We start from the raw sequence: 18,519 nt of genomic DNA, 5'->3' as shown, positions 1-18,519 counted from the left end.
ATGGCCGACCAGCTGAAAAAGCGAATGGGGGAGCTTACGGTGGGTTCTTTTTTTTTCTTGATAGTGATAAGTGATCGTGCGTAGTGTACGACCGCAGCTTCTAAGGGCTGGAGGGGATGAATGTGGTGTGAGATGCAATGTATTATCTTATCCATCCTCTGCTAATCCCACCATTGATTGATGGACACATGTGTCCATCAATCAATGGTGGGGTGTTCTCAAGTTTATGTTGAGCTGAATGTTGTTGCTTGTATTTCCTCTGAATTCTTAACGAGGAGCCGCTGAAACTGCGGATTGATTAGAGAAAGTATGCGCAAACTCTGACGATACATTCGTATTCTTACTTTGGAAGACGGTTAAGAAGTATCCTTGTATCTTGTATTTCTTGTATCCGTGGATTATGGTCTATGAGACATAACAGTGACGGAACAGCGGTACTTTTCCGCTGAAGGCTGTTCCATGTGCTCATTTAAAGCAGCAGACGGTTGGTCGATCGTATTCACGAGTTTTGTAAGCCTTTGACAGCTGACTGTCACGATCCTGCATATTTTTTGTTTCTGATGCACCATGTGAAATTAGGTAAGAATGACAGAGGACTATCCGTGCCAAGTTTCTAAGAAGTATTCTACTATAAACGATGGCATAAGTGCGATAGGGAGATGCCAGACCATCCTTAGGTGAAAGGGGTTTAGCTCATGGGGTGCAGCTCAAGTGAAGGGGTCCTTTCGCCAACCGCCCAAAAGTGAAGGGGGTAATTTCGCCAACCGTTCAAAAGTGAAGGAGGTCCCTTCGCTAACCGTTCAATAGTGAAGGCTGTCAGAACATCGGCTCCGACTATCGCATCTATGAACGATGGAATATTTCTATACGTGAAAAGCTGCGTTAGTTTCATAATTCGCGCTTGTCTATCCCACGCTGTTCGATAAACGCAAAACATAGCATAGTAGCACCAGTAGAGAGCATTGTTCTATAGTTTGATACTATTTATGAACTAAAAGCTGAAGCCCGTGATAAATTTTTGGAATTAACAGGATTTTATTTCGAAGAAGTTAGTTATATACTTCAAAAACTAACATAGTTCAGCACTGTTGTCCGTCATCTTTATGAATTTGAGAAGTGATTGTAACAAATCATTACTGCAGGTTATAGCTTCTTTGTTAAGACCAAGCAAGCAGTGTGGGTGAGACTAATCGATCTGGATGGTTTGGGTCTGTCATAAGGATAGAAGCAACGATGTGTTAAAGGCATCACCCACGAATTTGAGGTGGTACGGATTTGACGTGGAGTATTCGTATACGGGATAGTATATTATGGGGAGGGGGGTGATTCCGTCCATTTCTTCCTAACTGTCGTAAGAAACGGTCCGGAAGATGCAGCGCGTGCACAAGGCTGACGCGCTCCAATCGAGCTCCTTGTAGAAAATAGCACGCCGGAACGCCCGAAGCCGTATCTTCCGGGAAGTTTTTTACGGCAACCAGGAAGAAATGGACGGGATCACCCTTCTCTTCATAATCTACTACCCCGTATAGAATACTCTACCTGAAATCCGTACCACCTCAGATTCGTGAGGTGATGCCTTTAACTGCTGTCCAGCGCAATTATCCACCATCGTTGCCAGCCATTCCCCTAAAGATAGGTTGTCACAGAAGTCGTGGATTCCTAATGATACGCACTCCCTACTTGCCGTACGCTCACCAAAAAATGTGGGGAAAGTGTAGTTGGGGGTCTCAGTGGCACTCTTATTTCTCTAACTGATTTGCTCTAAATTACTTTTTTTCTCTTAGTAGCTTTAGTTTATATGTCATATATCCTCTAAAACTAATACTTAGGCCTTAGGGTCCCGATTGATTTAAATATCTACTTCTACAGCCCAGGCTTTGAGGCCCGAACTATTATGAATTTTACCCCAACCGCCTTCTCTTCGTATACTACACGTTATACTTTTGACCAAATACTTCAAATGATACTTTAATTCAAAATTCAATTCAATTTCTCCAAATGTCCGCAGAAGGTGCAACTCAACTCGTGATTATCACCAAAACAGCTCGTAGTGTTTCAAGAGCTTTTTCGTCGAGTAGATTTTTCATTTCAAGTTCGATAGTGAACTCTTTGCCACCAAATGCAATGCATTTATGTATTGAAACATAACCGCACTCATGTCTCATGACTCAACTATGGTATATTCAAAAATTCGTCTTTGTCCTACGTCCCGTTGTGAGTGACTGGGGTCTTTGTCAAGGAATGTTCGGAAAAGGTTCGCCTAGTTCAACACTGGGACGCGGCAGGATTTTTTTTTTGACTGGCATGACAGTCGTATTGTGCGGAGGCTTACAGTTCAGTTCAATGCTTGAAACTTGCATCGAACGTACCAGCACAGTGCATCCTAGTTCAGAACTTGGCAGCGTTGTAATAAATGATGTCTACATTTTACGATGAATTACCGATTGTGAGACTAGGCTACATTACCGACCGTCACGTGATGTCTTTGGCAGCCAAAGGCGGATCCACAAGCTTAAAGGCATCACCCCACGAATCTGTGGATGGGCAGATTTCAGCTGGAGTATTCGTATATGGGATGGGAGACTGTGGAGAGAGGGGTGATTCCGTCCATTTCTTCCTAATTGCCGTAAAAAACGGCCTGGAAGATGCGGCGCCGCACAAGGCTGGCGCGCTCTAGTCGTACTCCTTGTAGAAAATAGTGCGCCAGAACGTCTGAAACAGCATCTCCCGGGCCGTTTTTTATGGCAATTAAAAAGAAATGGACGGAATCACCCCCTCTCTGTAGTCTCCCATCCCGTATACGAATACTCCACCTGAAATCCGTACCACCTCAGATTCGTGGAGTGCTTTTAATGGAAGTTCATCTGCTCCATAGGGAACAAAGTTTGTTAGAAGGAAGCCGCTTCATACCGGAGGTTCAGGATGTGTGTTTCTGGTAAAGGGATAAGCAAGGGGAAGTAGAAGTGCATGATAAAGTCGCGGAAGAGCGTGCGATGCAGGAGGCGCGTTGTGGTCTTCGACTGCAGAGATTTAGAGCCAAGTGTGGACAGTCGTACGTGCGATTTCAATTTTTTAAATTTTTATCCAATGATGTCTTTTTTTTTGCTCTTTGTGTGTCATTAGTTAAGGAAGTCAGTTATTTTCCATCCAGAATCTCATCACTGATGCACTCAGTGGGGTAGGAAGAGATTTGTTGTAGTCTTAGTCTCGTATTTAAGAGTGTTTCTTAAGGTGGTGGTTAATCTATGGTTGTCCCTTAAAGGCATCACCCCACGAAGCCTGGCGCGCTCCAGCCGAACTCGTCCTAGAAAATGGCGCGCCGGATCGCTCGAAGACCCGTCGTCCGGGCCGTTTTTTTATGCCAATTAGCAAGAAACGGACGGAATCACCCTTATATCCATAATCTACGATTCTGTATACGAATACTCCACCTGCAATCCACACCACCTCAGATTCGTGGGGTGATGCCTTCAATATATGGTTATCCCTCAAGTAAACAGTAATATATGATAGGTCGGCTGATGACTTTTTCGTTGTAGGTAGATACCGTTGCGCTTCCCGAGAAGCGTGCGCCAGGCACATTAGGAGCGGCGACAGAGTTCGTAACCAATCTGACGTCTCTGAGTGAGTCCCACAATTCGTAGAGAATCATTAGAATATGTATAACCCTATGTTTTCAGAATTAAAGCCCAATGTCCCTTTTTTCAAGTATGATATTCGCATGTATATAGTGTACAAAAGCAGCGATGGAAAAGAGCATCTTAAAGAGCTCACGAAGCAGACAAAAGACGAGTAGGCAGTGTTCAATACCTGTTTGTGTTGCGATTCTGATCAGTTGTTTACTACGAATTCTTTAGCTTCCCTGAACAAGAACGGAAAACAGGGACAGTCCTTGTTTACAAGCACCTGCTGAAAACGAATCCGAGCGTGTTCCCGCAGGATGGGGCTCTCCTTTATGATCGTGCCGCAGTTCTCTTTTCTGCGCAGAAACAGATCAAACTAGATGGAGAAGTATTTCGTTAACATTAGCTCTCTTAGCATTGTGTTCTCCCTCTCAACTTGCTTTATTTGTAGGAGAAAGTATTCATGTTGCCCGCGAGCTTGGTACCTAGCGCAGGTGAAGATGCTACGGGTGTTCGTGTCGTGGTTAAAAAAGTCACCGAGGGATTCCAGGTTGGTTTTGTTATGCTGTTGTAGTGTTTGACAAGAGTAACATTGTTAAGGTAACCTCAAACGACTTGGCTAAAGCTGTAAACGTCCGAGACTTTGAGAAGGACAAAGGAATTCTGGAGGTGCTGAACTTGGCCGTGTCGCAGAAAGGATATATGGAAACGTGACTGCTATCCCTTACTGTGTTTTATTGGTTCACATTAATTTTGATTTTATCGATGGTTGCATCGGATCGCCCTATCAGTTTTTTTTCAGGTCGCAGTTTGTGACCTACGGATCTGGCGTGCACTATTTATTCGACCACCGCGCTCTGGGATTCAGGTATGCGTACTTCTTATCTATAAGCGTATCTGTACCTTGTGTTACATCGTTGTTACACTGTTACATGTTATTTCCATCAATTGCACCACTGTTTGAAAGAATACTCTTTTGTGGATTATTTTCCCACCTTATTCGTGAAGCGATGTATGGCATCAAATAATATGATCTTCACAGACGCGATTACAGAGCGAACCGAGCGTTGATATCCTATAGGCAGCGACGCGCTCCGCGATCGTGTCTGTGAAGTTTTTTGAGCTGTTCACGTACCAATTTTGCCGTGAAAATGCCGTAATGCAGGCTTGCAGCTTAGGGAATCAGGATTATTTAAAATTATTAAATTATTATTTAAGATTATAGGATTAAATTATTATCTTTCATTATTGTTATTTATTATCATTGTTATTATTCTAAATATTCTTGATTTATTATTATTTAAATATTGTTATTAAATCATTTAATTGCGACTATTTTAAAAACAAGTGTATTTGCTTGAATATACACTGAGGAGTGGCAATTCCTCTAAAGTGGTAGAGGACGGATGTGGCAACGGATGTTTCTTAGGGATCATGAAGTCCCAGAGCTCATGGATGGAAAGTATATGGGAATTGGCTTGTCGAAGAGCGTCAAGGTTTTGGAAGGAGAAGGACAGTCGTGCAATGCTTACGTGGTGACAGACGGTAGGTTGAAACTTCAGGAAAATTGTAGTTGTTTGAGCTCCGGCTTATGTCTTGTCATTGCAGTCACAAAGGGAGCATTCCATATTGACGATCAAAACTTGTTGGAAAAAATTTCGCAGATGTCCATGTTCATTGATCCAAGGTCGGGGCAATCCCATTTCAACATTCAGGCCGCTATGCAGCCGATCAATCAGAAGAACATTCTCCAGCTGATAAAAGGTGAGAAGAGATTCAGGATAATGTTGTTTCTAACCTTTTGTCGTGCCGAGTTTGGTGTACAGTTATGTAAGATGTTACCTTTTGAGGATTATACGTAAGGACTACTTATGGAAAGAAAAGAACCTTCCCGATTGGAAACATTGCACAAGCGGCTAATCAGCTGAAGTTGGTTGTAGTGTATGGCTGTTTTATTTTGATTAAATCATTTCGAATTCCAGATTCCAAACTGTTGAAGGGACACAATGTACTGTTGAGCAGTACTTCAAAAAACATTATAACATTGTGCTTAAGTGAGTGGTTTGAGTTTATGTGCAATATTTGGAATTGATCAATTTCTGTACAAATCCTGCTATTCTTGCTATCGTTATTTTAAAATGTAGTGACAGAATTCACCTCGGTTGACTTTTTTTTGTGGTAACGAACGTTATAAATCGACGTGAGATGTGGGTTGTTCAAAATTTTATCTGCTTATTTTATATTATCACTAACCGTGGGAGAAATGCTCAAAGATTTGGCAGTGGCGGTTTGGAGTTGTTTCTCTACATAGATTTGATTAATAAGTTCGTCTATTTTTAAGGCATCCAGGAATGTTCACTGTCTCAGAGCGCCATAGTCCACACACGTATTATCCTGTAGAGCTGTTAAGGGTGGCTCCTTCCCAGAGAGTAACCTTACAGCAGCAAACTCCTGATCAAGTTGCTACCATGATCAAGGTTGGATTGTTCTTCAACACCGATATTACTTCGACTGTTGCAGCTATCTGTACCCTTCTTGCTGAAGATGTTCGGAAAATGTTCAGGCATGTGCAACGTTGCCTCAAAATAGACTCCACCAAACGAAGCTTCTGAAGGACGCTCTGGATATCAAGCCGGGCAATTCGCGCCTCGCTGTAGCTGGCATCAGCGTCGAGAATGGATTTACAACGGTATACAACTATCCTGTACTGCATAGGCTGTGGTTCATTTGATTCACTTCAGGTTCCTGGGCGTGTTTTGCCGCCCCCATCAATCATTTATGGAGGAAATCAACTAGTTAAACCGATAGACAATGTATGTTTTCTTGTGTTCGGAGGTGAAATTAGGGAAAAAAAACTAAAGATCAAACTTCAGTGTAAATGGAACGGGGACAGATCGAGATTCCTCGAGCCAGCCAGGTTATACAACTGGGCGGTATGTGCAACGCTAACACCGAATGACAGTCGTCGCTTGCACATTAAGTTAGAAATCGTTCTCAAGCTCTTAGAAGCACGTCGACGATGAATTTGGATACTTAGAAGTTATAATGATTTTACCAGGGAATACATTGCGCGAGTGGAAGGCAGGTGCCGTCAACGCGGAATGGATGTGGAACCATGCTCCGAGATCTTTAACCTTCAGCGTCAGAATTTTGAGAGTTTGAAGGTGAACGGATTCATTACATTCCTCCGCATTCCTATTAAATGAAAGGAATGCGGGATAAGCGGGAGGTTTTACGTTTCTTTTTCATACTAATGTTTTCCTTTTAAATAAAGTGGTCTGGCCTGCTGGACTATCAAGGAATCCCATGTTTAGAAAAGGGGTGTGGTGAATTAGTTGTGGTGGAAAGTACAAAGAAAGTAGAGATGGGAAATTTAAGGAAGAAATTTACGCTTTCAGTCAGTCTTCGAAATAATTTGTGACCAGAAAGAACCTAAGCCGGCAGCTATCGGACACTGCAGCCCATAATCTTTCATTTTTGTTCTCGTACAACAAAAACGAACACAATTTTCTCCCATTTAGGAATGGTACGCTTCTCAGAAAGAGAAGGATCGCCGGTACCTCATGTTCATCACATCTGACCACATTAAGCAACATGGTACATGTTACTTGGTTACTTTTCTTTTCGAATTGGGATGGTAGAGATGCTGTTTCTTTCGTAAATTTGAATTTTATTTTTCTTATTAATTCTCTTTACTATTCTTGACGTAATTGTAGATCTGATAAAGCTCCTGGAGATCGAGTATCAAATTGTCTCTCAAGAAATCAAGGGAAGTAAAGTAGATGCTGTTCTTACTAGGAACCAAAACCAAACTCTTGATAACGTAATTGCAAAGGTATTCAGACGGAAATATTTTTTGTTCAAGTTTGCTATATGCATGTGAAGATTCCTTTCAGATTAATGAAAAACTTGGTGGCGTCAATTACAATATTATGCTCGGTTCTAGTCCTTCTGACAAGTGAGTTTTTTCTACATTAGCGACGTTTTCGAGGTGGATTGCAGTGCTAATCTTAGAGCTAACAAATGGCTTTCCGAGAAGGACCGCATGTTCGTCGGATTCGAAATATCGAATCCTCCGGCTCTGTCGAAGGCTGAAATCGAACGTGGAGCAGCTTACAAGGTGTGGAAAATTTAATAATGTTGTTAACGTACATGCCAGTAGATTTTAGAAAGTTTAGATGGATAGTGCGCAGATCGCGGAGGTCGCAGAGAAATCAGGAACAGAACACTGTCCAGACGTCCACCCGCACAGTACGTAGTTCTAGAAAGAATCACAGGAAATGGACCCATACCTCTCTTCTATTTCGTAAACATCATTTTGACGTAGAAACTAACGAAAGTAACCAGTATATGATCAGTAACTACATACCATACCGTAGTAGCACTTTCGTCTCATGACCAACCAGTTAATCGATGTCACGTGGCGTTCGATAGTGCCGCCCATTTTGGCGGGTCAGTCCTTTTGCTACATTCGTGTCGTGTCGGTCTATATGGGTTGTTATCCATATTTTCTTAGAATGCTTCGATATGGTGGATATTCGTCCCTCCTCAAGGAGAATTCTCTGTGGAGAGGTCGGATATCCGCCGGGGTTTCTTTGTGCATCAATTTGTTTTGCTTGTCAGCTCGTGGATCTACTCGATTCTGTACTTCCCTTACTGAAATCACGTTCATTCTAGCGAGTAGCTGCCTAGCAGTACGTTTGGTACGAAGGAGTCGGGATCGACTGCAACGACTATGGCCGACCAGCTGAAAAAGCGAATGGGGGAGCTTACGGTGGGTTCTTTTTTTTTTTCTTGATAGTGATAAGTGATCGTGCGTAGTGTACGGCTGCAGCTTCTAAGGGCTGGAGGGGATGAATGTGGTGTGAGATGCAATGTATTATCTTATCCATCCTCTGCTAATCCCACCATTGATTGATGGACACATGTGTCCATCAATCAATGGTGGGTTGTTCTCAAGTTTATGTTGAGCTGAATGTTGTTGCTTGTATTTCCTCTGAATTCTTAACGAGGAGCCGCTGAAACTGCGGATTGATTAGAGAAAGTATGCGCAAACTCTGACGATACATTCGTATTCTTACTTTGGAAGACGGTTAAGAAGTATCCTTGTATCTTGTATTTCTTGTATCCGTGGATTATGGTCTATGAGACATAACAGTGACAGAATAGCGGTACTTTTCCGCTGAAGGCTGTTCCATGTGCTCATTTAAAGCAGCAGACGGTTGGTCGATCGTATTCACGAGTTTTATAAGCCTTTGACAGCTGACTGTCACGATCCTGCATATTTTTTGTTTCTGATGCACCATGTGAAATTAGGTAAGAATGACAGAGGACTATCCGTGCCAAGTTTCTAAGAAGTATTCTACTATAAACGATTGCGTAGGTGCGATAGAGAGACGCCAGACCATCCTTAGGTGAAGGGGGTTTAGCTCATGGGGTGCAGCTCAAGTGAAGGGGTCCTTTCGCCAACCGCCCAAAAGTGAAGGGGGTAATTTCGCCAACCGTTCAAAAGTGAAGGAGGTTCCTTCACTAACCGTTCAAAAGTGAAGGCTGTCAGAACACCGGCTCCGACTATCGCATCTATGAACGATGGAATATTTCTATACGTGAAAAGCTGCGTTAGTTTCATAATTCGCGCTTGTCTATTCCACGCTGTTCGATAAACGCAAAACATAGCATAGTAGCACCAGTAGAGAGCATTGTCCTATAGTTTGATACTATTTATGAACTAAAAGCTGAAGCCCGTGATAAATTTTTGGAATTAGCAGGATTTTATTTCGAAGAAGTTAGTTATATACTTCAAAAACTAACATAGTTCAGCACTGTTGTCCTTCATCTTTATGAATTTGAGGAGTGATTGTAACAAATCATTACTGCAGGTTATAGCTTCTTTGTTAAGACTAAGCAAGCAGTGTGGGTGAGACTAATCGATCTGGATGGTTTGGGTCTGTCATAAGGGTAGAAGCAACGATGTGTTAAAGGCATCACCCACGAATCTGAGGTGGTACGGATTTCACGTGGAGTATTCGTATACGGGATAGTAGATTATGGGGAGGGCGGTGATTCCGTCCATTTCTTCCTAATTGTCGTAAGAAACGGTCCGGAAGATGCAGCGCGTGCACAAGGCTGACGCGCTCCAATCGAGCTCCTTGTAGAAAATAGCACGCCGGAATGCCCGAAGCCGTATATTCCGGGAAGTTTTTTACGGCAACTAGGAAGAAATGGACGGGATCACCCTTCTCTCCATAATGTACGATTCCGTATACGAATACTCTACCTGGAATCCGTACCACCTCAGATTCGTGGGGTGATGTCTTTAACTGCTGTGCACTGCAATTATCCATCGTTGCCAGCCGTTTCCCTAAAGATAGGTTGTCACAGAAGTCGTGGGTTTCTAATGATACGCACCACCTTCTTTCTGTACGCTCACCAAAAAATGTGGGGAAAATGTAGTTGGGGGCACTCGGTGGCACCCTTATTTCTCTAACAGGTTTGCTCTAAATTACTTTTTTTTCTCTTAGTAGCTTTAGTTTACATGTCATATATCCTCTAAAACTAATACTTAGGCCTTAGGGTCGCGATTGATTTAAATATCTACTTCTACAGCCCAGGCTTTGAGGCCCTAACTATTATGCATTTTACCCCAACCGCCTTCTCTTCGTATACCACACGTTATACTTTTGACCAAGTACTTCAAATGATACTTTAATTCAAAATTCAACTCAAATTCTCCAAATGTCCACAGAAGGTGCAACTCACTCAATAATTATCACCAAAACAGCACGTAGTGTTTCAAGAGCTTTTTTATCGAGAAGATTTTTCAGTTTTAAGTTCGAGAGTGAACTTTTTGCCACAAATGCAATGTATTTATGTATTGAAACATAACCGCACTCATGTCTCATGACTCAACTATGGTATATTCAAGAATTCGTCTTTGTCCTACGTCCCGTTGTGAGTGACTGGGGTCTTTGTTGTGGAATGTTCGGAAAAGGTTCGCCTAGTTCAACACTGGAACGCGGCAGGATTTTTTTTTTTTTTTTTTTTGACTGGCATGACAGTCGTATTGTGCGGAGGCTTACAGTTCAGTTCAATGCTTGAAACTTGCATCGAACGCACCAGCACAGTGCATCCTAGTTCAGAACTTGGCAACTTTGTAATAAATGATGTCTACATTTTACGATGAACCGATTGTGAGGCTAGGCTACACTACCGACCGTCACGTGATGTCTTTGGCAGCCAAAGGCGGATCCACAAGCTTAAAGGCATCACCCCACGAATCTGAGGATAGGCAGATTTCAGCTGGAGTATTCGTATACGGGATGGGAGACTATGGAGAGAGGGGTGATTCCGTCCATTTCTTCCTAATTGCCGTAAAAAACGGCCCGGAAGATGCGGCGCCGCACAAGGCTGGCGCGCTCCAGTCGTAATCCTTGTAGAAAATAGTGCGCCAGAACGCCTGAAACCGCATCTCCCGGGCCGTTTTTTACGTCAATTAGGAAGAAATGGACGGAATCACCCCCTCTCTGTAGTCTCCCATCCCGTATACGAATACTCCACCCATAGGTGCGATAGGGCGAAACCAGACTCTTCTCAGGTGAAGAGGGTTTAGCTCATGGGGTGCAGCTCAAGTAAAGGGGGTCCTTTCGCCAATCGCCCAAAAGTGAAGGGGTAATTTCGCCAACCGTTCAAAAGTGAAGGAGATCCCTTCCCCAACCGTTCAAAAGTGAAGGGGGTCAGTGCACCGGCTCCTACTATCGCATCTATGACTCCACCTGAAATCAGTACCACCTCAGATTCGTGGAGTGATGCCTTTAATGGAAGTTCATCTGCTCCATAGGGAACAAAGTTTGTTAGAAGGAAGCCGCTTCATACCGGAGGTTCAGGCTGTGTGTTTCTGGTAAAGGAATAAGCAAGGGGAAGTAGAAGTGCATGATAAAGCCGCGGAAGAGCGTGCGATCCAGGAGACGCGTTGTGGTCTTCGACTGCAGAGATTCGGAGCCAAGTGTGGACAGTCGTACATGCGATTTCAATCTTTTAAATTTTTATCCAATGAAGGTTTTTTTGCTCTTTGTGTGTCATTAGTTAAGGAAGTCAGTTATTTTCCATCCAGGGTCTCAACACTGATGCGCTCAGTGGGGTAGGAAGAGATTATTTGTTGTAGTCTTAGTCTCGTATTTAGTAGTGTTTCTTAAGGTGGTGGTTAATCTATGGTTATCCCTTAAAGGCATCACCTCACGAAGGCTGGCGCGCTCCATTCGAACTCGTTGTAGAAAATAGCGCGCCGGGTCGCTCGAAGGGGTGTCGTACGCCTGAAGCCGTATCTTCCGGGCCGTTTTTTACGCCAATTAGCAAGAAACGGACGGAATCACCCTTCTATCCATAATCTACGATTCTGTATGCGAATAATCCGCCTGCAATCCACACCTCAGATCCGTGAGGTGATGCCTTCAATATATGGTTATCCCTTAAGTAAACAGTAATATATGATAGGACAGTTGATGACTTTTTCGTTGTAGGTAGATACCGTTGCGCTTCCCGAGAAGCGTGCGCCAGGCACATTAGGAGCGGCGACAGAGTTCGTAACCAATCTGACGTCTCTGAGTGAGTCTCACAATTCGTAGAGAATCATTAGAATATTTATAACCCTATGTTTTCAGAATTAAAGCCCAATGTCCCTTTTTTCAAGTATGATATTCGCATGTATATAGTGTACAAAAGCAGCGATGGGAAAGAGCATCTTAAAGAGCTCACGAAGCAGACAAAAGACGAGTAAGCAGTGTTCAGTACCTGTTTGTGTTGCGATTTTGATCAGGTGTTTACTATGAATTCTTTAGTTTCCCTGAACAAGAACGGAAAACAGGGACAGTCCTTGTTTACAAGCACCTGCTGAAAACGAATCCGAGCGTGTTCCCGCAGGATGGGGCTCTCCTTTATGATCGTGCCGCAGTTCTCTTTTCTGCGCAGAAACAGATCAAACTAGACGGAGAAGTATTTCGTTAACATTAGCCCTCTCAGTTGTGTTCTCCTTCTCAACTTGCTTTATTTGTAGGAAAAAGTATTCATGTTGCCCGCGAGCTTGGTACCTAGCGCAGGTGAAGATGCTACGGGTGTTCGTGTCGTGGTTAAAAAAGTCACCGAGGGATTCCAGGTTGGTTTTGTTATGCTGTTGTAATGTTGGACAAGAGTAACATTGTTAAGGTGACTTCAAACGACTTGGCTAAAGCTGTAAACGTCCGAGACTTTGAGAAGGACAAGGGAATTCTGGAGGTGCTGAACTTGGCCGTGTCGCAGAAAGGATATATGGAAACGTGACTGCTATTCCTTACTGTCTTTTATTGGTTCACATTATTTTTGATTTTATCGATGGTTGCATCGGATCTCCTTATCAGTTTATTTTCAGGTCGCAGTTTGTGACCTACGGATCTGGCGTGCACTATTTATTCGACCACCGCGCTCTGGGATTCAGGTATGCGTACTTCTTATCTATAAGCGTATCTGTACCTTGTGTTACATCGTTGTTACATTGTTACATGTTATTTCCATCAATTGCACCACTGTTAGAAAGAATACTCTTCTGTGGATTATTTTCCCACCTTATTCCTGAAGCGATGTATGGCATCAAATAATATGATCTTCACAGACGCGATTACGGAGCGAACCGAGCGTTGATATCCTATTGGCAGCGACGCGCTTCGTGATCGTGTCTGTGAAGTTTTTTGAGCTGTTCACGTAGCAATTTTGCCGTGAAGATGCCGTAATGCAAGCTTGCAGCTTAGGGAATCAGGATTAATTAGAATTATTATTATCTTTCATTATTGTTATTTATTATCATTGTTATTATCCTAAATATTCTTGATTTATTATTATTTAAATATTATTATTAAATCATTTAATTGCGACTATTTTAAAAATAAGTACATTTGCTTGAATATACACTGAGGAGTGGCAAGTCCTCTAAAGTGGTAGAGGACGGATGTGGCAACGGATGTTTCTTAGGGATCATGAAGTCCCAGAGCTCATGGATGGAAAGTATATGGGAATTGGCTTGTCGAAGAGCGTCAAGGTTTTGGAAGGAGAAGGAGAGTCGTGCACTGCTTACGTGGTGACAGACGGTAGCTTGAAACTTCGGGAACATAGTAGTTGTTTGAGCTCCGGCTTATGTGTTGTCATTGCAGTCACAAAGGGAGCATTCCATATTGACGATCAAAACTTGTTGGAAAAAATTTCGCAGATGTCCATGTTCATTGATCCAAGGTCGGGGCAATCCCATTTCAACATTCAGGCCGCTATGCAGCCGATCAATCAGAAGAACATTCTACAGCTGATAAAGGGTGAGAAGAGATTCAGGATAATGTTGTTTCTAACCTTTTGTCGTGCCGAGTTTGGTGTACAGTTATGTAAGATGTTACCTTTTGAGGATTATACGTAAGGACCACTTATGGAAAGAAAAGAACCTTCCCGATTGGAAACATTGCACAAGCGGCTAATCAGCTGAAGTTGGTTGTAGTGTATTGCTGTTTTATTTTGATTAAATCATTCCGAATTCCAGATTTCAAACTGTTGAAGGGACACAATGTACTGTTGAGCAGTACTTCAAAAAACATTATAACATTGTGCTTAAGTGAGTGGTTTGAGTTTATGTGCAATATTTGGAATTGATCAATTTCTGTACAAATCCTGCTATTCTTGCTATCGTTATTTTAAAATGTAGTGACAGAATTCACCTCGGTTGACTTTTTTTTTGTGGTAACGAACGTTATAAATCGACGTGAGATGTGGGTTGTTCAAAATTTTATCTGCTTATTTTATATTATCACTAACCGTGGGAGAAATGCTCAAAGATTTGGCAGTGGCGGTTTGGAGTTGTTTCTCTACATAGATTTGATTAATAAATTCGTCTATTTTTAAGGCATCCAGGAATGTTCACTGTCTCAGAGCGCCATAGTCCACACACGTATTATCCTGTAGAGCTGTTAAGGGTGGCTCCTTCCCAGAGAGTAACCTTACAGCAGCAAACTCCTGATCAAGTTGCTACCATGATCAAGGTTGGATTGTTCTTCAACACCGATGTTACTTCGATTGTTGCAGCTATCTGTACCCTTCTTGTTGAAGATGTTCGGAAAATGTTCAGGCATGTGCAACGTTGCCTCAAAATAGACTCCACCAAACGAAGCTTCTGAAGGACGCTCTGGATATCAAGCCGGGCAATTCGCGCCTCGCTGTAGCTGGCATCAGCGTCGAGAATGGATTTACAACGGTATACAACTATCCTGTACTGCATAGGCTGTGGTTCATTTGATTCACTTCAGGTTCCTGGGCGTGTTTTGCCGCCCCCATCAATCATTTATGGAGGAAATCAACTAGTTAAACCGATAGACAATGTATGTTTTCTTGTGTTCGGAGGTGAAATTAGGGAAAAAAAACTAAAGATCAAACTTCAGTGTAAATGGAACGGGGACAGATCGAGATTCCTCGAGCCAGCCAGGTTATACAACTGGGCGGTATGTGCAACGCTAACACCGAATGACAGTCGTCGCTTGCACATTAAGTTAGAAATCGTTCTCAAGCTCTTAGAAGCACGTCGACGATGAATTTGGATACTTAGAAGTTATAATGATTTTACCAGGGAATACATTGCGCGAGTGGAAGGCAGGTGCCGTCAACGCGGAATGGATGTGGAACCATGCTCCGAGATCTTTAACCTTCAGCGTCAGAATTTTGAGAGTTTGAAGGTGAACGGATTCATTACATTCCTCCGCATTCCTATTAAATGAAAGGAATGCGGGATAAGCGGGAGGTTTTACGTTTCTTTTTCATACTAATGTTTTCCTTTTAAATAAAGTGGTCTGGCCTGCTGGACTATCAAGGAATCCCATGTTTAGAAAAGGGGTGTGGTGAATTAGTTGTGGTGGAAAGTACAAAGAAAGTAGAGATGGGAAATTTAAGGAAGAAATTTACGCTTTCAGTCAGTCTTCGAAATAATTTGTGACCAGAAAGAACCTAAGCCGGCAGCTATCGGACACTGCAGCCCATAATCTTTCGTTTTTGTTCTCGTACAACAAAAACGAACACAATTTTCTCCCATTTAGGAATGGTACGCTTCTCAGAAAGAGAAGGATCGCCGGTACCTCATGTTCATCACATCTGACCACATTAAGCAACATGGTACATGTTACTTGGTTACTTTTCTTTTCGAATTGGGATGGTAGAGATGCTGTTTCTTTCGTAAATTTGAATTTTATTTTTCTTATTAATTCTCTTTACTATTCTTGACGTAATTGTAGATCTGATAAAGCTCCTGGAGATCGAGTATCAAATTGTCTCTCAAGAAATCAAGGGAAGTAAAGTAGATGCTGTTCTTACTAGGAACCAGAACCAAACTCTTGATAACGTAATTGCAAAGGTATTCAGACGGAAATATTTTTTGTTCAAGTTTGCTATATGCATGTGAAGATTCCTTTCAGATTAATGAAAAACTTGGTGGCGTCAATTACAATATTATGCTCGGTTCTAGTCCTTCTGACAAGTGAGTTTTTTCTACATTAGCGACGTTTTCGAGGTGGATTGCAGTGCTAATCTTAGAGCTAACAAATGGCTTTCCGAGAAGGACCGCATGTTCGTCGGATTCGAAATATCGAATCCTCCGGCTCTGTCGAAGGCTGAAATCGAACGTGGAGCAGCTTACAAGGTGTGGAAAATTTAATAATGTTGTTAACGTACACGCCAGTAGATTTTAGAAAGTTTAGATGCCTTCCGTTCTTGGATGGGGAGCGAATTGCGCCAAGAATCCGCAGCAGTACCTCGGAGACTACGTCTATATAGAACCGCGCCAAACGGATGTGAGATCGGCTTTAGTAGGCTGCTCCTGTTGTTGAAAGCAATCTTTTGTAGATGATGGGTGCCAAACTCAGTGAGATTATTGTCCATATTCTCAAAAGATTCCGCGCGGCGACTGATGTCGCTCCTCGACACATCGTTCTTTACTTTTCAGGAATATCGGAGGGACAGTGGAGTCTGGTAGGCTGCTCATTCTATTTTGTTCGATTGATTTCAGTTAGTTCATTTTTAAAAGTAGTTTGGAGTTTCCAGGTAGCAGACACTTACATGCGTGCGATACAAACCGGGATCAAATCACTTTCTGCTACCTATGGTCCAAGTCTTACGGCTTTGACAGTTTCGAAGGACCACATTGAGCGGATCTACAAATCGGTATAAGACCTATAACTTTAGAATGGAAGGATACCAAATAGCAACTGTTACTTTTCAAGAACATCACCGGGAATCGCGCTACGGAGCAGAACATCCCTCCTGGTACTGTAGTGGACACTAAGATTGTTTCTCCGGTAATCAATGAGTTTTATCTGAATGCCCATTCGGCTTTCCAGGTAATTGATTTTCTTTCTTATGTGAAGATTCTCATTTTCTTCTTTCTTATTTTGCACGAAGAAATCTCAAATCCTTTTTTTCTTTGTTTCTGTTGCGCAAATCTCGAAGTATAATGAAAGTTTCCTAAAATTAGCTTTATTAGATTCAATGCAGTTTTCATGATTTCAACCTTGGTCCCTTATTCGGCATATGTAACATAACAGCTAAACGAATTGATTTCTAATTTTAATTACGGGTTCAAAAATCCCGAAATTTCACTTTTGAATGTATTTAAAGTTGCTGTAAAATCGTTGTCTTGTTTTCATCTTGTTTTCTTTGAGATGCTTTATTGTCAGCTCTAATGGGCGGGTGTTGTGCAGTCAGTGAGGTTTGGCTGTGACTGCACGATCGACCAATGTTTCAACATAACATTGGTGCCTACCAAGCCCTTCATTCCTCCGAGGTCAATAGATTGATACCGGACTTGTCCGGTGCAAGTCATTGCATGGCCTAGACAACCGTTACAAACCTCAAACGAAGTCTGAGTTGAAGTCGAACACGTAGGCACATCCTCGTAGGGCTTGGTCACTGCCGTGCACTTTACCCTTTGTCCTTCATTGTCAACTCAGTTAAGCGATTTGCAGGGAACAACCAAGACACCGAAGTACGCTTTGGTTTACGACGATTCTAATATACCGATCAACGCGGTCGAAGGGATGACGCATGGACTTTGTTACTTACACGAAATTATCACCGCTACTGTATCAATGCCAGTCCCGCTGATTGTGGCTGATCGCTGCGCCAAGCGCGGTCATAACGTCTACATTGCGAACTCGTAAGTCTGATCCCCTAACTCATTGGCAGGACTATGTGTTTTTGATTTAAAGAATTATTATCTTATATTCTTTTATTTTCTAGAAGTCAAAGGAATGCAGTCAGTTGCATCAAAGAAGCTAATGAGAAATTGGTAAATCAAGGTGCACTTCAGAAAGTTCGATACAACGCTTAATGCCGCTGAGGAATATTTAATAGCCACATTATTTGCCGGGTTGATAGCATTTTCTGTACAGTCTTTGTGAACCATTTTTTGAAGATTTTTTAACCCATTAACAACATAGTATATATTGGTAGTGTTTTGTTGAACTCGTGGTTATTGTTGGAAATAAACCCGTGAAGAAATGTTGAATGTAATGCTTAGTAAAAGTAGAGTTTTGATTAATGTTAGTCGTGGAGTAAAGTAAAGTAAAGTAAAGTAAGCCCTTTAATATTGTATGTTGTGAAATGCGTGGGTTTTGCCAAGATGGAAGATTGAGAGTCAGGAAATGTGTAAAATACTCTTGTTTACAACCGAAAACTCGAGGAAATGTAGGTGAAGGGAACGGAAAACCTTACGGAGCACGCACTCTTTGAATTAAAGGTATTGGAGTGGGGAAGCTATTCAGAAGATGTGAGGATTCTTCCTCAACATCCGTGAAGAATGTGACGCTTACAGGAAGTTCCATAGTGACTAGTTCTCTGCGGCTTTCTGGTT

At 42.3% G+C, this 18,519-nt stretch overlaps 1 protein-coding gene across 2 annotated transcripts; it reads left to right on the top strand.

Moving 5' to 3' along the window:
• Positions 1-17,997, top strand: RB195_004586 (uncharacterized protein; the record flags this gene model as incomplete). 2 transcript variants are annotated; one of them, XM_064182500.1, is made up of 47 exons in its annotated part: positions 1-39; positions 3,540-3,624; positions 3,681-3,792; positions 3,858-4,011; positions 4,075-4,173; positions 4,224-4,333; positions 4,426-4,491; positions 5,053-5,168; positions 5,232-5,387; positions 5,474-5,552; positions 5,606-5,677; positions 5,965-6,100; positions 6,187-6,312; positions 6,365-6,436; positions 6,497-6,603; positions 6,682-6,787; positions 7,145-7,220; positions 7,340-7,458; positions 7,520-7,581; positions 7,638-7,743; positions 8,140-8,195; positions 8,316-8,397; positions 12,140-12,224; positions 12,281-12,392; positions 12,458-12,611; positions 12,673-12,771; positions 12,822-12,931; positions 13,024-13,089; positions 13,620-13,735; positions 13,799-13,954; positions 14,041-14,119; positions 14,173-14,244; positions 14,533-14,668; positions 14,755-14,880; positions 14,933-15,004; positions 15,065-15,171; positions 15,250-15,355; positions 15,713-15,788; positions 15,908-16,026; positions 16,088-16,149; positions 16,206-16,311; positions 16,370-16,462; positions 16,515-16,640; positions 16,713-16,832; positions 16,892-17,008; positions 17,633-17,823; positions 17,907-17,997. In XM_064182500.1, 47 exons carry the CDS (start codon positions 1-3, stop codon positions 17,995-17,997), a joined length of 4,833 nt encoding a protein of 1,610 aa, XP_064033768.1. The 2 variants fall into 2 exon arrangements, with proteins under 2 accessions (XP_064033768.1, XP_064033767.1); XM_064182501.1 differs by lacking the exon at positions 8,140-8,195 and having other exon boundaries at positions 8,335-8,397.
• Between the last annotated feature and the right edge of the window lie 522 nt (positions 17,998-18,519).

The sequence above is a fragment of the Necator americanus genome, chromosome I (genome assembly GCF_031761385.1).
Source record: "Necator americanus strain Aroian chromosome I, whole genome shotgun sequence".
Taxonomy (NCBI): Eukaryota; Metazoa; Nematoda; class Chromadorea; order Rhabditida; family Ancylostomatidae; genus Necator; species Necator americanus.
This window is presented reverse-complemented; position numbering and strand designations above follow the sequence as displayed.